This window comes from Lethenteron reissneri, chromosome 2, assembly GCF_015708825.2.
Source record: "Lethenteron reissneri isolate LAM-NWPU_2019-01 chromosome 2, ASM1570882v1, whole genome shotgun sequence".
Taxonomy (NCBI): domain Eukaryota; kingdom Metazoa; phylum Chordata; class Hyperoartia; order Petromyzontiformes; family Petromyzontidae; genus Lethenteron; species Lethenteron reissneri.
This window is the reverse complement of record NC_083780.1, coordinates 1,173,961-1,195,160: the sequence shown is the minus strand read 5'-3', so window position 1 is coordinate 1,195,160 and position 21,200 is coordinate 1,173,961. Positions and strand designations below refer to the sequence as shown.

The window sequence follows — 21,200 nt, the reverse complement described above, 5'->3', positions numbered from 1 at the left end:
GACTCGGGGAGACTGGGTCTCAGGTGACTGAGACTCGGGGAGACTGGGTCTCTGGGTCCTGAGACTCGGGGAGACTGGGTCTCAGGTGACTGAGACTCGGGGAGACTGGGTCTCAGGGTACTGAGACTCGGGGAGACTGGGTCTCAGGTGACTGAGACTCGGGGAGACTGGGTCTCAGGTGACTGAGACTCGGGGAGACTGGGTCTCAGGTGACTGAGACTCGGGGAAACTGGGTCTCTGGGTCCTGAGACTCGGGGAGACTGGGTCTCAGGTGACTGAGACTCGGGGAGACTGGGTCTCTGGGTCCTGAGACTCGGGGAGACTGGGTCTCAGGTGACTGAGACTCGGGGAGACTGGGTCTCTGGGTCCTGAGACTCGGGGAGACTGGGTGTCAGGTGACTGAGACTCGGGGAGACTGGGTCTCAGGTGACTGAGACTCGGGGAGACTGGGTCTCTGGGTCCTGAGACTCGGGGAGACTGGGTCTCAGGTGACTGAGACTCGGGGAGACTGGGTCTCAGGGTCCTGAGACTCGGGGAGACTGGGTCTCAGGTGACTGAGACTCGGGGAGACTTGGTCTCAGGTGACTGAGACGCGGGGAGACTGGGGCTCAGGTGACTGAGACTCGGGGGTCTCTGGGTCCTGAGATGAGATCTCTCCCAGTCTGTGGCCAGCACGGGTCTGGCTGTGGTATTGGCCACACCAGCCCTTCATGTGCTCTGTTGGCCCCAACAGAACTTGTTTGGGGGTGTGTCGCTGTGGGTGTGTCTGTGTTCCTTTTGGTCTCCGTGTTGATCTGTAATCTGCCATCTGGCAGATGTGGAATGGCACGAGTGAGCGGTGTCTGTGTCAGTGAGGGTGCCTAAGTTTGTGTTGCGTGTGCCTCCGTATGTGTGGGCCTTTGCCCGTGACCGTGACTCATGTCTCTCTCCAGGAAGGCACTCTCACTCCTCGCACTGCACACGCACGGGACACTTATAGCGGCTATCGGTGTCAGTGTGTGCATGTGATGGGCACACTGTGTGTACGTGGCTAGAGTGTCTGTGTGTGTGTGTATTTAGAGATTGCGTTTCCAGTAGGTTCTTCGCGTAGATTTATCGTTCAAGTCAGAATAGCTCCAGGGTAGCACGTGTGCGTTGCTGTGTGTGGTGTGTGTGTGTTGCCTGTGTGTGGTGTGTGGGTGGGTGCGTGTCCCTCTCTGTGGGGAGCGGCAGTGTAATAGTTTGCGCGCTGCGCTCACGACCAACACCAGTGACGATTATCTGAACCGATCCTGGGGCTCCCCTAGGTTGACTCAGCCTCAAATGAGTACCCGGTGCAGTGTGCAAACATCACCAGTGGGAAGACAAAGGGCGTGCTACCAGCCACACCTCCCTGCTTGTGTGTTCCGACCTTAGCCGGTGCTCAGCGTTTGCAAAGTTATTTCCTTGATAGTTTATTTAGTTAAAAATAGCATCAAATGGCAGTGTGTACGTGCGCGCGTGTCCACCTGTGCGTACGCCTCCACATGAGTGCGCTGGGATGTGTGCGTCTGTCCGTGCCCCCTCGTGTCGGAGCAGCAGCTGTCCGCAAAGCGTCCGTGTCATTGTTTGGGTCTTAGTGTTGAGTGCGTGCGTGGGGAGTGGTGGCGCAGCGGTTAGCGCTCTCCGCTACGAACCCCCGGCGAACTGAGTTCAATTCCCGCTCACGGCCACCAGCATCAGTGACGATTGTTTGAACCGGGCCTGGCCCTTTCCTAGGTCGATCAGCCTTAAATGACTCCCTGGTGCAGTGTGTAAAAATCGCTACTGGGGAGACAAAGGCGGCCGGGAGTGGCGCTGGCTACCCACTTCGTCGTTGTTCGTTCTGGCCTTAATAGGTACTCGCTAACACCCCTTGCCGCAAAAGTCTGTTAAGGCGACACGGGGATCTTTGTCTATGTGTGTTTGCGGGGCTTACGCGCGTGTGTGTGGGGGGGTTGTTTGTGTGTCGTTACAACCGAGTGTATGTGTGTAAGCGTCTTTTTCTCTTTCTACGTGATAAAACGTCCTCTTGTCTCCGTGTGTCCCCCGTCTCTCTCGTGCCTTTCCCGTGTCCCCCCCGTCTCTCTCGTGTCTTCTCGTGTGTCCCCTGTCTATCCCTCGTCTCCCTGTGTGCCCCTCCATGCCTCTGCCTCCCGTGTCCCCCCGGTGACCCTGTCAGCTGTTTGACCACGTGGCAGCGTGTCTGAGCTCATTCATGGAAAAGCTGAAGATTAAGGACAAGAAGCTCCCTCTGGGCTTCACCTTCTCGTTCCCCTGCCGCCACAACGTCAACGGCGAGGTGCCACCGCTACTACCACCACCGTCACCATCGTCACTCCTACCACCGCCACCACCCCTACCAACACCATTACCATCGCTATCACCAAACATCACCAACATCATTGTCATCATCATCACCACCACCACCATCGTAAGCATCATCACCACTCCTTCCACCATCACCACCTTCTACCACCATCATCGCCACCATTTTGTTCACTATCAACACCATCAACACGATCGCCACAATTCTCTCTACAAACCCCACCATCACCACAACTGTCCCTGCCACATTTCTACCACTTTTTGCATTGAGTGTGTCTACCAAACTCTAACCATGTGTGTTCCCATGTGTCCCTGTGTCTCCCCACGTGTGTCTGTGTCTTCCAATGTGCCGCTGCATTGTCTGTGTCTTCCCGAATGTCTCTATCCCCATGTGCACCCCGCGCCTCTGTCCCCGCGTCTCTATCCCTACGCGTCCCCGTGTCTCTTTCCCCGTGTCGCTTTCCCCGTCTGTGCTACCCACGTCTCCGTCCCTGCATCTCCGTCCCTGCGTCTCTGTCCCTGTGTGCCCTTACGCATGTGCTGTTCAGAGCGTGCTCCTGCGCTGGACAAAGCGGTTCCACGTGAGCGGAGTGGAGGGGCAGAACGTGGTGAAGATGCTGCGCGATGCCATCCAGCGCCGCGGGGTACAGCAGCACAACAGCCACCGTTTGCCACTAAATGGCGGTGACATCACCACGGCACTTGTGCTAAGCTAGGTGCACTCTGAGGCCACATGAAGTGTCAAAGGCTCGCTGACGTACAGAGATGACTGGCGGATGCTTCAGCTGTGCCCCCTACTGTGCCAACTCCGCTTCGTGTTAGCCGCCCGATACTCCGCTCTTTGTTGTGAGCGTCGCTCCTCTCCCCTCTGCTGTTGCTGGAGGGTGACTGCCTCCAACTGTCCAGTAGCGTCCTTCACAAGCCTCCTCCACAGAGGCCAATCTTGATGCCACTGGTACCAGTCTTCAGCAAGTCCAATCAGCTCCACATCCTCCTGTGTGTACTATGTATACTGTGTATGTGTACCATATGTGTACCTTGTGTGTGTACCCTGTGTGTGTACCAGGTGTCCCGTGTGTGTGTACCCTGTGTGTGTGTACCATGTGCACCGTCTGCGTGTACCATACATGTACCATGTGTACCATGTGTACCGTGTGCGTACCGTGTGTGTGTGTGTCTACTCTGTGTACTATATGTGTACCATGTGTGTGTGTATCCTGTGTGTATACCATGTGTACTATATGTGTACTGTATGTGTACCGTGTGTGCACCTTGTGTGTACAATGTGTACTGTTTGTGTGTACTGTGTGTGTACCCTGTGTGTATACCATGTGTACTGTACTTGTACTGTGTGTGTACCGTATGTGTACCATGTTTACTGTGTGCGTGTACCGTGTGTGTTGTGCACGCGCCGCAGGATTTTGAGATCGACATTGTGGCAGTGGTGAACGACACGGTGGGCACCATGATGACGTGCGGCTACGACGACCACCGCTGTGAGATCGGCCTCATCGTGGGTGAGCGCTCCGCACACTCCTACGCGCTCCAATAAGCTCTTAAATAGGGTTTCAGCAACAAAAAAGAACACCACTTTCCCGACATACGCACAAGTCACAGTAAAATAAATGAAAAATATACACTAACAGATAAGCGAAAATTTTTTTTATAGCAAATCATAATCGCAATAAGAAAAAACAAGTTAAATATCGATTATTATAAATAGCACGCTTTATCTCGAAGAAATACGAATTTAAATCTGCTATATTAATTGCAATGCAGATATGGCCTAAAACACGATAGCGTTATGGTGAGGAATAAAAAAACACTGCGTCCAAAAAAAAGTTGTCTAAACAATTCCAGGCCATTCATATTTGTAACTCGTCCAACTCTTTATACATTGGTAGCTAGGCACGAATTCAGATGAAAGTAGCGATTTAAAGTGAGTGATCGATGGCAATGACTATAGACCAAGTTTTGTGGCGATATTTTTCCACAGACCAGGGGCAGCCATCATAAATGCTCGTTCACCAAAACTTGCTTTGTGTCTGGGAACGTTCAACAGAAGGGGTGATGAACTGCTCAGGGTGAGGTCTGCCCTCCCGTTGTGTCAAGAAATGACATAAATATTCTGCTGAATTACCACAAAGGATATTGTAAATGAACAACGCCTGGTTAATTGTTCTGCGATCATGGAGTGATATTAATTCATTTTTGTTGTACAAGTCACAATGATGGGTCTTATAAGAGGCATCCAGAGAAAATCTCCGAGTTGGAATGATGAGTGGGAATGAGCTTATTCAGTGTTGTATCGGAGGCAGATTGATACGCACCGTCCCAGTTGGTAGCCCTTACCAATTCCAACCGAAACTTAGCTGGTAATTATTAATGTTTATGTCTGTAGCGAAAGCTAGTTTAAAAATTAGCATTTCTCCCAGTCCATTCAATGTGATCCTGGAAAATGAGTATAGAGTCTATGATGACCCCAAGGTAATTTATTTGGATTTATTGCCATTCAGAATCAGCTTAAGTGCGATTAGTTGATGTTGAATTGTATTCAAATCGCTTTGTAATTTGCTGCACACATCTTCAGTGGAGTGGCCAGCAACCATCAAAACAATCTTGATTTGAAGCTTTCGTGACTGCAGGAAGCCATACTCTCTGGTTCTTTCGGTAAAGTCATCAGGTGAGAAATAATTATCTGCTGTTGTGGCTTTATATATGCACGGGGGGGGGGGGGGGGTTGTAGAGTCGTGGCTGCAGGAGTTCACGGGGGGGGAGAGGGGGGAGGGTTTGTGGCGTGCAGGGATGGGTGGGGGCTGGAGAAATTAGCATGTCAATGAGCTTGAATTAGTGAACGAAAACAGCACAGGTGTAAGAGTGAGAATCATAGCAGTTAAAATGTGATGTAGTTTTTCACGTCCTTCCACTGATTGCTCAATCTGAATCCATCTTTTCGATTAAAGTTTTGTCTGTGTTTGTATATCTGGATGGCTTCATGAACAAATCTCTGATGGTAGCCCGAGGACTCACGAGACTCGAAATGCTCACCAGGCTCAGTGATACAACACTGCTGCTGCTGCTACCACAGCTACTGTGGCTGTGAGTGCCGCCGATGGGACTGACACAGTTGGTTCTGCCTCTGCTGCAGGCACGGGCAGCAACTGCTGCTACATGGAGGACCTTCGCAACATCGAGCAGGTGGAGGGGGACGAGGGCCGCATGTGCATCAACATGGAGTGGGGTGCCTTCGGGGACGACGGCTCCCTAGACGACATCCGCACTGAGTACGACCTGGAGGTGGATGCCGGGTCGCTCAACCCCGGGCAGCAGATGTGAGCTCATGCACGCACATGCACATGCACGGGCATGCACGCACATGCATACGCACGACAACACCAACCAACATTTGCCATTAAGTGGCAGTGGAGTCACCACAGCTCCTGTACCAGGCTAGGTGCACTCTGAAGTTATGAAGTGTGGAGTTCTCTCGCTGCTGGCAGGTCACAGGACATACCCAGGTCCTGCGAGTTAATTGACCCAGATGAAGAACAGAAACACACAGACAAGTGTGTAGATACACACGGGTAAACGCGTGGTTATACAAACACACACAGGTACACACCCACACGGGAACACAACAACAACAGCTATTCACTACTAAGTGGCGGTGATGTCACTACTGGCAGGTCACGGAACAGACCCAGGTGCCATGGGTTGACTGACTGAGATGACTGGCATATGCACCACCTGTGCCCCCCTCCATGAACACACAAATACAAAAGACAAAGATCCCCCATTTAGCCTTAACAGACTGTAGGGGCAAGTGCTGTTAGCGAGCACCTATGAAGGCCGTTACGGCACACGAGGGGGTGGGTGGCCAACACCACGCCCGGCCGCCTTGGTCTCCCTAGTGACGGTGTTTACACATCATTTGAGGCTGAGTCGACCTAGGGGAGGCCCGGGACCGGTTCAGATAATCGTCACTGGTGTTGGCCGTGAGCGGGAATCGAACCCGGGTCGCCAGGTTCATAGCGCAGCGCGCTAACCGCTACACTATGGATCATAGATCCGTCCAGCAGTCGACGCTTTTTCCAGCATTACGACTCATGAAACAGAAGTAAACCACTTGGACATTCAATACACTACAAAGCTGAGTATTTAATAGATCGAAGCAACAACTAGTCATAATCACGTCAACTCTGCATCATTATTCTTCTACAGTATACGTGAAAAACACGCGACCGACCAACGCAACCGTACGAACCTATATATATGATGAAGACAAATATGAATGTCTAGGTGTATAAAATCAGCCAACGTGTGCACCCTCTAAAATGCACTCATGCAATACGTAACAATATGTGCCGACGTATATGTGTAGCACTCCTTAACAGATATATCAAAAACCAAGAGAAAATTATGCAAACTCTATAATATAGCGTTAGCCTTAACTAAAAATAGGAACGCACTGGCATTAGAACAGAAAGTTTACTTTCCAAGAACTTAACAATATACGGAATATATTGGAAAAACCAGACGGTCCTCTGCTAGTCTGGAAAAACAAAGTCTGTGCACCTCACAACAGACCAAACAATATATCAAGAAACAATAATTCTACCAGTAATATATCAGAACAATGATCATTTTACCAGTGGGTTCTCTTCGTGAGGTAACCCCTGGGAGCCATTCCCTTCGCACAGACTGACTTGATAACATTGAGTTCAATATTAAATAGCAATTCCGATCTTGAAATCACGCGCCTCCTCGTAAATATTAATTACTGTGAATGCAACCAACCAGAGCCTGAGAATGAATGCCTCCCTCCCTGGACCATAACTCTGCCGATAGGAATAAAGGCCCTGTTTGAATGAGTTCACCATTCGTGTCATGTAAAAGAGAGCAACTTATAGACACGTGTGATGAACAATTATAAATCGAATATTAATTATGTTTCTATTATCATGAAGGGGTACACGCCCAACATCTTGTTCTGCCCATGTGGCATAGAGCGTTGCCCCCCCCCCCCCCCACTTCTCCGGGCCCTCCGGTTTTCCTCTCCACATGCGTGGAAGTGGCCAAACATCACAGCGTAAGACCCCAGAGCTCGGGAAATAGTTAGTGGCACCGGTTCTGGTTGCCTACCCATGCCTCGAAATCCCTCGTGTGTCACGGATCCCAACTTGTGGCTGATGTTGTGGTGGTTGTTTTGGTTGTGGTGGCGGTTGCAGCTTTGAGAAGATGATCAGCGGGCTGTACCTGGGGGAGCTGGTGCGCCTCATCCTCGTTAAGATGACCACGCAGGCGCTGCTCTTCAATGGCAAAGCGACGCCAGAGTTGCTGACGCGTGGCCACTTCCAGACGCAGTTTATCACCGCCATTGACACGTACGTATACACACACACGCACGTCCACACACACACACACGCATATACACACACGTACACACACAGCAACAACCGCCATTCGCCACTTAGTGGCGGTGACGTCACCACGACGCTTGTGCCAGGCCATGTGCACCTTGAGGCCACGTGAAGTGTCGAACGCCCGCTGGCAGGTCACGGGGCAGACCCAGGTGCCACGGGTCGAGTGACTGAGAAGACTGGCTGATGCACCACCTGTGCCCCCTACTGTACCAACTTGGTGTGCTTTAGCCACCCAGCGCTCCGCTCGTTGTTGTGAGCGTCACTCCTCCGCCCTCCGTTGTTGTTGTTGGAGGGCGACTGCCACCGTTTGCCACTAAATGGCGGTGACATCACCACGGCACTTGTGCCAAGCTAGGTGCACTCTGAGGCCACATGAAGTGTCAAAGGCTCGCTGACGTACAGAGATGACTGGCGGATGCTTCAGCTGTGCCCCCTACTGTGCCAACTCCGCTTCGTGTTAGCCGCCCGGCACTCCGCTCTTCGTTGTGAGCGTCGCTCCTCTACCCTCTGCTGTTGCTGGAGGGTGACCGCCTCCAACTGTCCAGCAGCATATTTCACGAGCCTCCTCCACAAAGGCTGATTTTTACTCCACTGGTACCAGTCATCAGAAAGTCCACTCAGCTCCCCATCCTCCTGTACCACTTCACTCCATATCTTCTCTAGCCCGTGCCGCGCCCGTTTAGCCCCCTTTATCCGGCCGAACAAAAGCTGTTTAGGCATGCGGTGACTGGGCATGCGGGCTACATGACCCAGCCAACGCAGCCTTGCCTGCCGGAAGAGCTCACCGATGGGACTTTGCCCAGATCTTTAAAGGATTTGTGAGCTCCTCACACAATCCAGCCTGGTTAAACCCAGGATTGATTGTAGGCAGGCCAGCCTAAATGTTTCTAACCGGCGAAGATGTTCCATTAGGGGGGGTCCACATTTCACAAGCATAGAGAAGAGAGGGAATGACTGTGGCCAAGAAGGCTTGAAGCTTCGTGTGGAGTGACAGACCAGGTAGCTTCCACACAACGTTACGCAACCGATGAAAAGATAATGCCGCTCGACTGATTCTGAGTGAGACCTCTGCTGTCAAACTGGAGCCGGTCATGAGCACATTGCCCAGGTATGGGAAACTCTCCACTCTCTCCACAACTGCCCCATCACCGATTGGGAGTTGTGGGGGTGGAGTGCCCGATGGTACAAAATTCCCAGGCAGGTGCTTAGTTTTGGTGGGGCTGATGGTAAGGCCCCACCTCTTAGTGGCACGCTCCAGTTTCAGCAGCAGCACCTCCGACTGAGCAGCAATTACCAGGTCATCGGCATACATAACGTGATTGACCAATAGGGAGCCATCCCTTGACCACACCCGGGCATCGATCAGCCTTCCATTGTATCTGTACCAGATGGAAATCCCTCTGGTACAGCCAATAAAGGCTTCACGAACTACGTGGTCGAAAAAGATGTTAAATAATGTGGGAGCCAGAGGACATCCCTGTCGCACCCAAGGTGAACAGGGAATGGCTCCGACTCCCAGCCACATAGTTTTACCCGGGCCCGCTCACCATCATGAAGGTCCTTAATGATTGTGAGCAGAGAGTCAGGGACTCCGAAAGCGTGAAGAACAACCCAGAGCCCAGGCCTACTAATAGTATCATAGGCCTTGACCAAGTCAATAAAGCAGAGATGTAGGTCTTGTTGGAATTCCCTACACCTCTGCTGTGCAGGACCGCCCTGGCCTGGAACCACAATGGGGCTCCTCAAGACTCTCATCAGCGTGCCTGGCAAGGGGATGTTGAATAATCCTTGCCAGGACCTTTTCCGGCACACAGAGAGACACACAAAGACATGTGCATCCACACCACATGCATGCGCGTACACACAACACAGACACACACATAGACACACACACGCGTGTCCACACCACATGCACGTGCTTACGAATGCACGCACGCATACACATGTTTATAATCACATGCACACACACAAAAAAAGACAAACATCCTCCATTTAGCATTAACAGACTGTAGGGACAAGTGCTGTTAGCCAGCACCTATGAAGGCCGGCACGGCACATGAGGGGGTGGGTGGCCAACACCACGCGGGGCAGCTTTTGTCTCCCTAGTAGCAATGTTTTACACACAGCACCAGGTACTCAATTGAGGCTAAGTCGACCTTGGGGAGGCCCAGGACAGATTTAGATAATAGTCACTGATGTTGGCCGTGAGCGGGAATCGAACTCAGGTCGCCGAGGTTCGTAGCGCAGCATGCTAACCGCGACACTACCGCTCCCCACTACATAGACACATGCTTACACACACACTTACGTATACGCACACACACACACGTGTACACGTGTACACACGCACACGTGTACACACGCGTACACAGACAAACGCGTGCCGGCCTTCATAGGCGCTGCTCACTAACAGCTCCTACAGTCTGTGTGAGGCTGCATGGGGGATCTTTTTTTTTTGTGAGTTACAGCTAGGAGGGGGCAGCGAAACCGTGCAAGGTGTTGACGTACCCGTGCGTGCGTGCAGGCTTAGCAAGAGGTGTTGACATACTTATGCAGAAGTAGAGGAGAGGTATGCGCAGTGCGTGCTGTTAAGCGGGTGCAACTGAGGTCAAACAGGTGTGTGCATTGCACCATGAGGTTTGCACCGACAAACCGCCAGTAATTAAGGGGAGAAGCGGGTGCAACCGAGGTCGAACAGGTGGGTACGCTCTGACCGGAGTACGGGAGATGGGGGGTGATGATAAGGGATTAATGGGGCGGCAGCTTAAGGGGGAACACGTGAGGGCTCGGAATGAGGAGGGATATATAAAAGGAGTGTGCATAAGCGTAGAGAGTGTCCCGGGAACCAAGAGTGAAGACATCTCGCCGCTGCCGCTCAAGCCGTCAGCGGAACCTCAACCCTCACGCCGTCGCCGGGCGGACATTGGCTGAACCCCCGCCCGGGACAGACGGGTGCGCGGGTATGAGGGAGCGTAGGTGAGGGCAGCCAGAGGTGTTGACGTATCCGTGCGTGCATCCCCACGTGTGCAGGCGCAACAAGGAGGGTGTGCTGAAGGCGCGGGAGCTGCTCTCGGACCACTTTTCGCTGCACCCGTCAGAGGAGGACTGCGCAGCGCTGCAGCAGATCTGCGCCATCGTGAGCACGCGCTCCGCCTACCTGGTGGCGGCCGCGCTCGGCGCTGTCGTTTCGCGCCTGCGCCTCAATAAGGCTGTGAAGAAGCTGCAGACGACGGTCGGCGTGGACGGCACCGTCTACAAGACGCACCCCCAGTGAGCGGGGCGATCTCGTGCGATCCCGATGGGGCGACCTTACACGACCTCGACAGGATGATCTCGTGTGACCCTGACAGGGTGACCTAACGTGACCCCGACGGGGTGGCCTGACATGACCCCGTGGGGCATTGTCACTTAACTTAGTTACACATTTACACAGCAGTTCCCGTTTCTATCGCGCGCCTCTGCAGATGCGGCTGCATTACAGACGCTTCACAATAACACTAAACGGTGAGAGACTAAAACTGTGCATGCGGTTCTTTATCTTCGTCAACATCACCGTCATCACCATCCTTATCACTGCTACAACCTCACTCCTCTCCTCTTGCCTCCTGTTCTTGCCTCCTCTTCTTCTCTCCCGTCTCCTCCTCTTGTCTAACCTCCTCTCCCCTCCTCCCCCGCTCCCCGCACAGGTACAGCAAGCGTCTGCAGCTGATGATGCGCCGCCTGGCCCCGGAGAGCCGCGTGCAGTTCCTGCTGTCTGAGTGCGGCAGCAGCAAAGGCTCGGCGATGGTGACGGCCGTGGCGTACCGCCTGGCCGAGCAGCGCAAGCTCATCGACGCTACGCTGGCGCCGCTCAAGCTGTCGCTCACGCAGCTGCTGGACGTGAAGCGGCGCATGCGGCAGGAGATGGACCGGGGACTGGCGCGCGACTCGCACGCCACGGCTAGCGTCAAGATGCTGCCCTCCTATGTGCGCTCCACGCCCGACGGCAGCGGTGAGGCGACACTACGGAGCCCGCGGCGGCAGTGGCGGTAGAGGTAGTGGTGGCAGTGGTGGTAGTGGTTGTAGTGGTGGTGGTGGTGGTGGCGGTGGCAGTAGTGACATTGGTAGTGGCGGTGGCGAAGGTGGTAGTGGTGGTGGTAGTGGAGGCCGTAGTGGTGGTGGTGGTGGCGGTGGTGGCCCTGGCAATGATGGTGGTAGTGAAGGCAGTGGTGGTGGTGATGGTGGCGGTAGGGAGTGGTAGTGTAGCAATTAGCGTACTGCGCTATGAACCCAGCCACTCGAGTTCAAATCCCACACATGGCCAACATCAGAGATGATTACTTGAACCGGTCCTGGGCCTCTCCGAGGTCGAATCAGCCTCCGATGAGTACCTGGTGCATTGTGTAAACATCGACACTGGGGAGACAAAGGCGACCAGGCGTGGTACCGGCCAACCACCCCTTCGTGCACCGTGCCGGCCTTCGTAGGCACTACGCAAGCGTCACTTGCCCTGTCAGTCTGTATGGGCCACACGGGTGAACTTTTCATCTTCATGTTTGCGTCTGTGTAGAGAACGGAGACTTCCTGTCGCTGGACCTGGGCGGCACGAACTTCCGCGTACTGCTTGTCAAGATCCGCAGCAGCAAGAAGCGAAGCGTGGAGATGCACAACAAGATCTACCCCATCCCTGCGGAGATCATGCAGGGCAGCGCCGAGGACGTACGGAGATGCACACACAGATACAGATACGCACAGATATGGAGATACATCAATACCTGCCATTCGCCACTAAGTGGCACCTGTGCGCCAGGCCAGGTGCACTTTGAGACCACGTGAAGTGTGGAAGACTCACTGACATGGGACAGACCCAGGAGGTGCCATTGGTTGACTGACTGAGATGACTGGCAGATGCATCAGCTGTGCCCCCTACTGTGCAAACTTGCTGTATTTTAGCTGCCCAGCGCTCTACTCATTGTTGTGAGCATCGCTCCTCTACCCTCCATTATGTTGAAGGCCAACTGCCTCAAACTGACCAGTAGTGTCTTTTATGAGCCTCCTTCATAGATACACATACACACGTAAATACACACAGAGAGAGACCGATACACACACAGATACACACAGAGATAGAGACAGATACATACACACACACCGAGATACACGGAGAGATACGCACACAAAGACAGATACACACACCGATATACACAGAGATACACACACAGATATACACAAAGATACACACACGAAGATAAATACACACACAGATATAAAGACAAAGACACCCCATATAGCCTTAACAGACTGTTGGGGCAAGTGCTGTTCGTGAGCACCTATGAAGGCCGGCATGGCACACGAGGGGGTGGGTGGCCAGTACCACGCCCGGCCGCCTTTGTCTCCCCAGTGGTGATGTTTACACATCGCACCACGTACTCATTTGAGGCTGAGCTGACTTAGGGCAGGCCCAGCACTGGTTCAGATATTCGCCATTGTTATTGGTTGTGAGAGGAAATTGAACTCAAGTCACGAGTTTTGTCACGCTGTGCACAAACATTGACCACCGCTCCCCACACAGAGATACACACACAGATGTACAGAGAGATATAGAAAGAGATACAGAGAAAGGTATGCGCATAGGTACACGCAGACATAGACAGAATTATACATCCGTACATAACTGCACACACACACTAACCCATGCACCCGTGTCCCCCCACGTGTCTCCGTATGTGTCCCCGTATGTGTCCCTGCGTGTTCCCTGCGTGTCCCCGCATGCCCCCCCCCCCTGTGTCTCTGGGTGTCCCCATGTCCCTGCATGTTCCCGTATCCCCCCATGTGTCTGTGTGTGTCCCTGTGTGTCCCCGCATGTCCCTCCGTGTCCCCGCGTGTCCCCGAGAATAGCTGTTTGACCACATCGTGGGCTGCATCTCCGACTTCCTGGACTACATGGGCATGGCCGGGTGGCGCCTCCCCCTTGGCTTCACCTTCTCCTTCCCATGCCGGCAGACGAGCCTCGACGTGGTGAGCACCACCACCACTACCACCGTCACCACTACTACCATCGCCACTATCACCACCACTACTACTACCACCACTACCACCTCTACCACCTCCACTATCAACATCACCACCACCACTACTATGTGTTAGACACGTCCCCCTCAGTGAGGCAGATGTGATAGCTGCCTCCCTTGGTGCTTTTTTATTGCAGTTTCATGACGAGACCAGCGAGCCTAAATATCTTTCTAGTTTATACACATACGTGAAATAAGTTACCTGGAGTATGGAAGGCGCGGACATGAAATGAAGGGGTCTACAAACATTACATTGGTGACATACTGAGATAGTAACAGGCACGCGCTTATTGCACGCGCTCCATCCAGTTACTGAGGGGTTGCGCAATCAGAGGGGAGGCTGAGCTCGTCGCTGCCTCACCTCTCGTCTCTCCCTGTATTTGCAGCGGAGCTCCGCAAATTTGGCGATTTTGACTATAAAAATCGTACAGAAATTACATAACACAGATCAGTGGAAAAATCTTAATATTTATTTTATTTTATTATTCTTTTTTTTTTACTTTTCGTAACAGCTATTTTCATTGGAGTATTACAGGTGAGGCTCTGCCTCCCCTGCCTCCCCTGACCGCACGTCCCTGACCACCAGTACCAAAAAGATTTTTAAAAATCATGAGCAAACACAAGATCCAGGTTCGATTTAACACAGTACATAAAATTAGCAATCTGATGCGATCTGTGAAGGATGTGATCCCTGACATGCAATACCCCGGCATCTACAAACTAAGCTGCGCCTGCAGCAGTAGTCACATTGGGGAAACTCAGCGACACGTCTCGAACCGAGTTGGTGAACATAAGGCAGATCTGAAACACGGTAGGACCAATACCACGGCGGTGGCTGATCATTGCTTTAATGCGATGGACTCACAGGACATTGATTTCTCTAAGACGAAGGTGCTTTGCAAACCCACTGGCTATACTGACTATAATCACCCAGGAATGTCCTTAACGCTCGTGACGTCATTCCACATCGACCATCCCCCCTCATTAATATTCATGAGCAGGTGACGTCCTCCAAATGGACACCCCCACCCCTCATGAGTGGGTGACATCACTCCGCATGGAGAACCCCTCCCCCCTCAATAATAATCGTTATCGAACAGCCTCCCTCATTAACAATCATTAACTTGATTTGAAGCTTTCGTGACTGCAGGAATTCATACTCTTTGGTTCTTTCGGTAAAGTCACGTAGGTAGAAAAAAATAACTAATAAATCACCTCTTTCCCTCTGTAAATTTCACCCCCACCCTCTCGCCTGTTGCGGCAGCCCCCCCTCCCCCTCCTCGGATTAGCCGAGCTCATCCACCCCTACTCTCTGCGATTACGTTTACTTGCAAATTCCATCCCGAGTCCTGCCCACTTACCCTTGGGTTGTAGCCACCACAAATGTATACAACCTTTGGTTGCAGTAGCTCTCTCGCTACATTTCCTCCTCTGCAGTCCGCCTGCTGTATTGTTTCACCTGAAGACAGTGGCTTGTGTTGCTATCGAAACGTCGTGATTTATTAGTTATTTTTCTATCTACATCACTTTACCGAAAGAAACAAAGAGTATGGGATTATAACCTTAAAATGAAATAGGTCTGTTTCACCGCGCCCTTACAAATTGCACATGCATTAATGCAATGAATATAACGTCGCGGTCTGCTTATCGCTTGCAAGTTTCAGATTTACTGCAATACACCCGTCCTTGGACGGGCAAAAGGCAAGTCAACAAAGATTTGTTCATGAAGCCATCCATATGTCCAGACGTAGACACAATTTCAACCGAGAAGATGGGTACAAACTCAGCAATCACTGGAAGGATGTTATCAACCAGTTTAAGTCATAACTGGCTGTTATGTTTCCATTTTAGACCTGGTAGCCCTTTAATTGGTGGAAGCCCACCACCAGGACCATCACTGCCCACTACTACCACCACCTCTAGCAGCAACCTCCACCATCAGCAGTGTGGGTGTGTGGAGCGAGGTGCAATGATTGCCTGGCGGCCCTGTGATTGGTGGAGACCCACTGCCGGTGTCTTGTTTTCTCCTACATTAACATCAGCTGCCCCGCCCATGTTGTTCACACACTTGGGCTACGCCCATCTCTAAACCTTTATAAACAGTTTGCCTTTAGAGGCTAACCCCCTATTCCTGATGACGACCACTTGTGTTGCAATCAAAACGTCGTAGTTTTTTGTTATTTTATTTGAATATATCTACGTGACTTTACCGAAAGACCCAAAGAATATGAATTCCTGCAGTCACGAAAACTTTAAGTCAAGATTTACACGGGGAATCTTTGTGTGTGTGTGCAGGGGTTCCTGGTAAACTGGACCAAGGGCTTCAAGGCCTCAGGCTGTGAGGGCAAGGACGTGGTGATGCTGCTCCGGGAGGCGATCCAGCGCAGAAACGTATGCCGCCACATATACGTACACACAAAGGTGCCCTGTGTAGCCCACACAGGCTGTAGGGCAAGTGCTCTTTGTGAGTATCAGCTGACACAGCGTGGCACCTATGAGCGGCGGTGTGGCCAATAACACCGTCCCCGCCCGGCTGCCTTTGTCTCTCCCAGTGTTGATGTTAACACGCCACACCTGTTCAGATTGTCGGAACTGATGTTGACTGTGAGCGGGAATTTGAACTCGTGAACGTGGGTTACTGGGTTCGAGGCGCAGTGCGCTAACCATTGCACCACTGGTCCCTAACATAGGCCCCAAGGCAGTTGCACCGCCTGCGTACTCACTATCTGCAGCACTGCTTACTCGCACTCACGCGACAGCTCCACAAAAATAATGCTTCCAAACAAACGAAAGGCACAGATCACCGGGGATCATAGCGCGGTGTGCTAACCACTGCGCCACCAATCCCCTCAATCATTTAATCGCTCACCCATTCACCTACTCAACGAACCACTCACCCACCCACGTAGTCACCCTCTCACTCACTCACCCTCGCCAGCTCAGCCACGTCTGTGCGTGCGTGACTGTAGGAGTTCGAGCTGGACGTGGTCGCGGTGGTGAACGACACGGTGGGAACCATGATGACGTGCGCCTACGAGGACCCCAAGTGCGAGATCGGACTCATCGTCGGTGAGTCGCTCGCTCTCACTCGATCGCACACTCTCGTTCACTCGCTCTCGCCCGCTTGGCTCACTGGCTCTCTCACTCACTCGCTAGTTCACTCTCACTCACTCTCGCTCACTATCGCTCGCTCGGACTCGATCGCACACTCTCGCACACTCTTTCTGGCTCACTCTCTCTCGCTCACTGTCACTCACTCAATCTCACTCACTCTTGCTCACTCACTCTCGCTCACTCAATCTCACTCACTCTCACTTGTTCACGCTCGCTCGCTGGCTCACCCACTCACTTTTTCACTCGCTGACTCGCTCACACTGACTCTCTTTCTCTCACTCACTCTCTCTCTTAGGCATGCTCACTCGCTCACTTACTCCCTCTCACTCACTCTCGCTCAATCACTCGCTCTCACTTGCTCACTCGCTGGCTCACTCTCTCGCACAGTCACTCACTCTTTGTCACGCCAACGGTGACAGCCGCCAATCGCCTCTAAGTCATCGTGACGTCACCACAGCACGTGTGCTAGACTGGGTGCACTCCGAGGCCACGCGAGGAGGCAAATCAGTGTTGCAATCAACGCTGTCCAATTTCTTAAAGAAGTGGGACCACCAGGGCATCCTTCCAATCTTGCGGAAATCCATCTTGTGGTGCGGACGGTCGTAATGGTGTCATACAGAGCAACCTGCACACAGACACCACCCTTTCTCAGCAGTTCTATTGAGAGGGCATCTCTGCCCGCGAAATGTTCCTGGTCTGAGGCTCTGGATCACTCTTTGCACTTCCTCAACAGATGGCACCTCAGACAGCCGCTCACAGGGGGGCAGCCACTTCCAACACAATTTGAGGCAAAGCATCCCCAGCAGGGTCGTCCCCACCTTGTCCTCGTAATGTTATCTGGGCTGGGGGATTACTCCTCCCCCAAGACCCCTCAGAAGTGGTCAGCAAATCTGAAAACCTATTCCTGGGGATCAGAGATTGGATCGCCACTCTTTTTCCTTAAGGATGGCAATACGTGTGGTGTTGCAAAGTTACCTTATTGATGGAGTCAGAGTGATTTGTGATTGCCGGCTACTGAGGCAGCTTCCATTTCCTCAGCAACCCCTGACCACCACTCATTGCAGCATCGTGCGGCTCTTTGAACCTCCCAAGCGATTCTCCGACATGGGTTGTTGTAGACGGTGGAAGTGGGCCTGTCTCGCGACCAGCCGGAACACTTCCTTCGTCAGCCAGGATCTCTGGGGAGGTCTGAACTGTGTTCCCGTTGCAGCCATAGCAGCCACATGAGCCACAGTCCTCAACCTTACCCATTTACCCTCGGCATCAGGAGGAGGGTGGGACTATGCCAACCACAGCTGCATGTGATGATGAAATTCTAAGCAATCACCTTCATCAGCTACCTCAGACCAGGCTACTGTGGGTTTCAACGGGGTCTTAGGTGGACGCCCAACACTGCAGTGGAAGAGTGGCAGGCGCATCTTACAGATGACAAGCCGATGGTCATTGGCCATATCGTATGAATGCATGTATGTTGAACTTCTTTCGCAGCATAAGTAGCCGGCCATGCTAATCAGAAGTGTGGGGGAAGACAACAAACTAAACACAAAAAATATATCAGCTCCATGGTAGCCCAAATGCACTGTTCCATCACTTTGTAGTCCAGAAGATATTTTTTCTTGGACCCAGCGTGCATCCATGATGTTTTGTGGATGCGCCGATCCTGGTACAGCGTGTTGGTAATTACAAACCCATTGGCTGCACAGAAATCTAGCAGCCTCCGACCGTTATTATTGAGCTGATCTTCCCCATGCCTTCCAATTAGTCCATCCCAGGTGACTGCGTCAGTACCCACGAGGACATTACACTCAGCCATGCAGATGACTCTATGCCGAGGGGTCACTTTAGCCAGCAGCAGGAACACGATGTCATAGAAGGCATCTAACTCATCAGCCTTGCCTGTATCCCTCCATTGATGTTCATCTTTGGTGTGGGTGCAAGCCACCGCCACCACTACCACCACCACCATTTCTCGCCTCCTGTTGATGGGGTGGGCGAGCCCAGAGTAACTTCTCACTCCTTACTGCCACACTCCCACGACCCCTTCAAGATTTTCTGCAGAAGAAGAACCCCTCCCTGTATATTGAATCCACCTTGCCTAACATTCCTCCACCGATGTTCATCCTCTATCTCTTACCCATCTCATCTCTCTCCCATCTCTCTCACCCATCTCTCTCACCCATTTTCTCTCACCCATCTCTCTCACCCATCTCTCTCCCATCTTTCTCCCGTGTTTCTGCCGTGTCTTTTCCATGCCGCGGCTGTGCCCAGGCACGGGCAGCAACTGCTGCTACATGGAGGAGATGCGGAACGTGGAGCTGGTGGAGGGCGACTCGGGCCGCATGTGCATCAACATGGAGTGGGGCGCCTTCGGGGACTCGGGCGTCATCGACGACATCCGCACCGAGTACGACCAGCTGGTGGACGCCGGGTCGCTCAACCCCGGCAAGCAGAGGTGTGCGGGAGCACACTGGGTTGCACGGCCTGTCTCGTGCACATGTGTACATGTGTGTGTATGTACGTGTGCGTGTGTGTGTACACTAGGAAGACAAAGGTGGCCAGGCGTGGTGCTGGCCACCCACACCCTCGTGTATTGTGCCAGCCTTCATAGGTACTCGCTAACAGCACTTGCCCCAACAGTCTGTTACAGGCTATACGGGGGATCTTTGTCTTAGTTTTTTTTCTGAATGGTGGCACAGTGGCTATCGCATTGAGCTCTGAACACAGTCCGATTCTCGCTCACGACCAACATTAGTAATGATTATTGGAACTGATCCTGTGGCCTCCCCTAGGACAACTCAGCCTTAAATCAGTACCTGGTGTGGTGTAAGACAAAGTTGTAGTGCCGTTCTTCATAGGTGCTCGCTCAACAGTACTTGCCTCTCTCGAGGCCTCACGGGGACCTGTGCCTCTGCAGGTTTGAGAAGCTCATGAGTGGGATGTACCTGGGCGAGATCGTGAGGAACATCCTCATGGACTTCACCAAGCACGGCCTCCTTTTCCGCGGAAAGATCTCCGAGCGTCTCAAAACCCGCGGCATCTTCGAGACGAGGTTCCTCTCCCAAATCGAGAGGTGAGCCCCAGGGATGATGGGGGGAGGGGGGGGGGGCAGGGACAGAGATGTTGCCATCCACTCAGACTTGCACAAATTCGGACGCGTGGCCATCTCCATTCATCGTCCCGTGTGTCCCCGCGTGTCCCCGCGTGTCTCCGCGTGTCCCCGCGTGTCCCCGCGTGTCCCCGCGTGTCTCCGCGTGTCCCCGTGTGTCTCCGCGTGTCCCCGTGGGTCCCCGCGTGTCTCCGTGTGTCCCCGCGTGTCCCAGCGTGTCCCCGCGTGTCCTCGTGTGTACATCTCCATTCATTGCGCCGTGTCGTACTCGTGTCCCCATGTCCCTGTCTGTCCCCGCGTGTCCCCGCGTGTCCCCGCGTGTCCCCGCGTGTCTCCGCGTGTCCCCGCGTGTTCCCGCGTGTCCCCGCGTGTCCCCGCGTGTCCTCGCGTGTCCTCGTGTGTAATCTCCATTCATTGCGCCGTGTCGTACTCGTGTCCCCATGTCCCTGTCTGTCCCCGCGTGTCCCGTGTCCCCGCGTGTCCCCACGTGTCCCCGCGTGTCCGTCGCCACTCATCGCCCTGTGTCCCCCCCGACTGTGTTCTCACAGTGACCGGCTGGCCTTGCTGCAGGTGAGGAACATCCTGCACGAGCTGGGCCTGGAGAGCACGTGTGATGACAGCATCATCGTCAAGGAGGTACGGGGGTGGTTGTGGTAGTGGTGGCTGTTATAAGATCCTAGATTTGAAGTTGTCGTGACTGCAATGATCCATACTCTTTGTTTTTTTTGGTAAAGTCAAGTAGGTGAAAACAAAATAAAATAAAACATAAAATAATTTAGTTGCTTTATTTTTATTTTATTTTGTTTTCACCTACGTGACTTCACCGAAAAAAAACAAAGAGTATGTTATAAGATCCCCCTGCCATTCTTCCACTGCTGGTGGTGGGCATCCACCTAGGAGCCCATTCAAACCCACAATAGCTGGTGAAGGTTACAAGCAAGAATTTTATCATTGTTTGCAGCGGAGTTAATGGGAAAACGACGATCGTTCAACGCGTGTTTGCTTACCGAGCAATTTTCGCGGAACGCATCTCGCTCGTTAAGTGAGATGACACGCCTGTCGTTTGTTCTCACTGTGGAGCTGTGCCGCACTGGTGTGTTGTTGTCTCACCGTGGTGCGGTGTGTGGTGCGGTGCTAGGTGTACTGTCATCTCACCGTGGTGCAGTGTGTGTTGCGGTGTGC

At 52.8% G+C, this 21,200-nt stretch overlaps 1 protein-coding gene across 1 annotated transcript in view; it reads left to right on the top strand.

Moving 5' to 3' along the window:
• The window catches only part of LOC133340363 (hexokinase-1-like), a 66,106-nt gene that overhangs the window by 40,695 nt on the left and 4,211 nt on the right, over positions 1–21,200 (top strand). The window contains exons 4-17 of the mRNA XM_061548510.1: positions 2,180–2,299; positions 2,874–2,969; positions 3,743–3,842; positions 5,474–5,657; positions 7,554–7,709; positions 10,779–11,018; positions 11,435–11,739; positions 12,298–12,446; positions 13,626–13,745; positions 16,094–16,189; positions 16,768–16,867; positions 19,181–19,364; positions 19,827–19,982; positions 20,567–20,654. Coding sequence (XP_061404494.1) covers positions 2,180–2,299; positions 2,874–2,969; positions 3,743–3,842; positions 5,474–5,657; positions 7,554–7,709; positions 10,779–11,018; positions 11,435–11,739; positions 12,298–12,446; positions 13,626–13,745; positions 16,094–16,189; positions 16,768–16,867; positions 19,181–19,364; positions 19,827–19,982; positions 20,567–20,654 — 2,094 coding nt within the window. The remainder of the gene's footprint in view (positions 1–2,179; positions 2,300–2,873; positions 2,970–3,742; positions 3,843–5,473; positions 5,658–7,553; positions 7,710–10,778; positions 11,019–11,434; positions 11,740–12,297; positions 12,447–13,625; positions 13,746–16,093; positions 16,190–16,767; positions 16,868–19,180; positions 19,365–19,826; positions 19,983–20,566; positions 20,655–21,200) is intronic.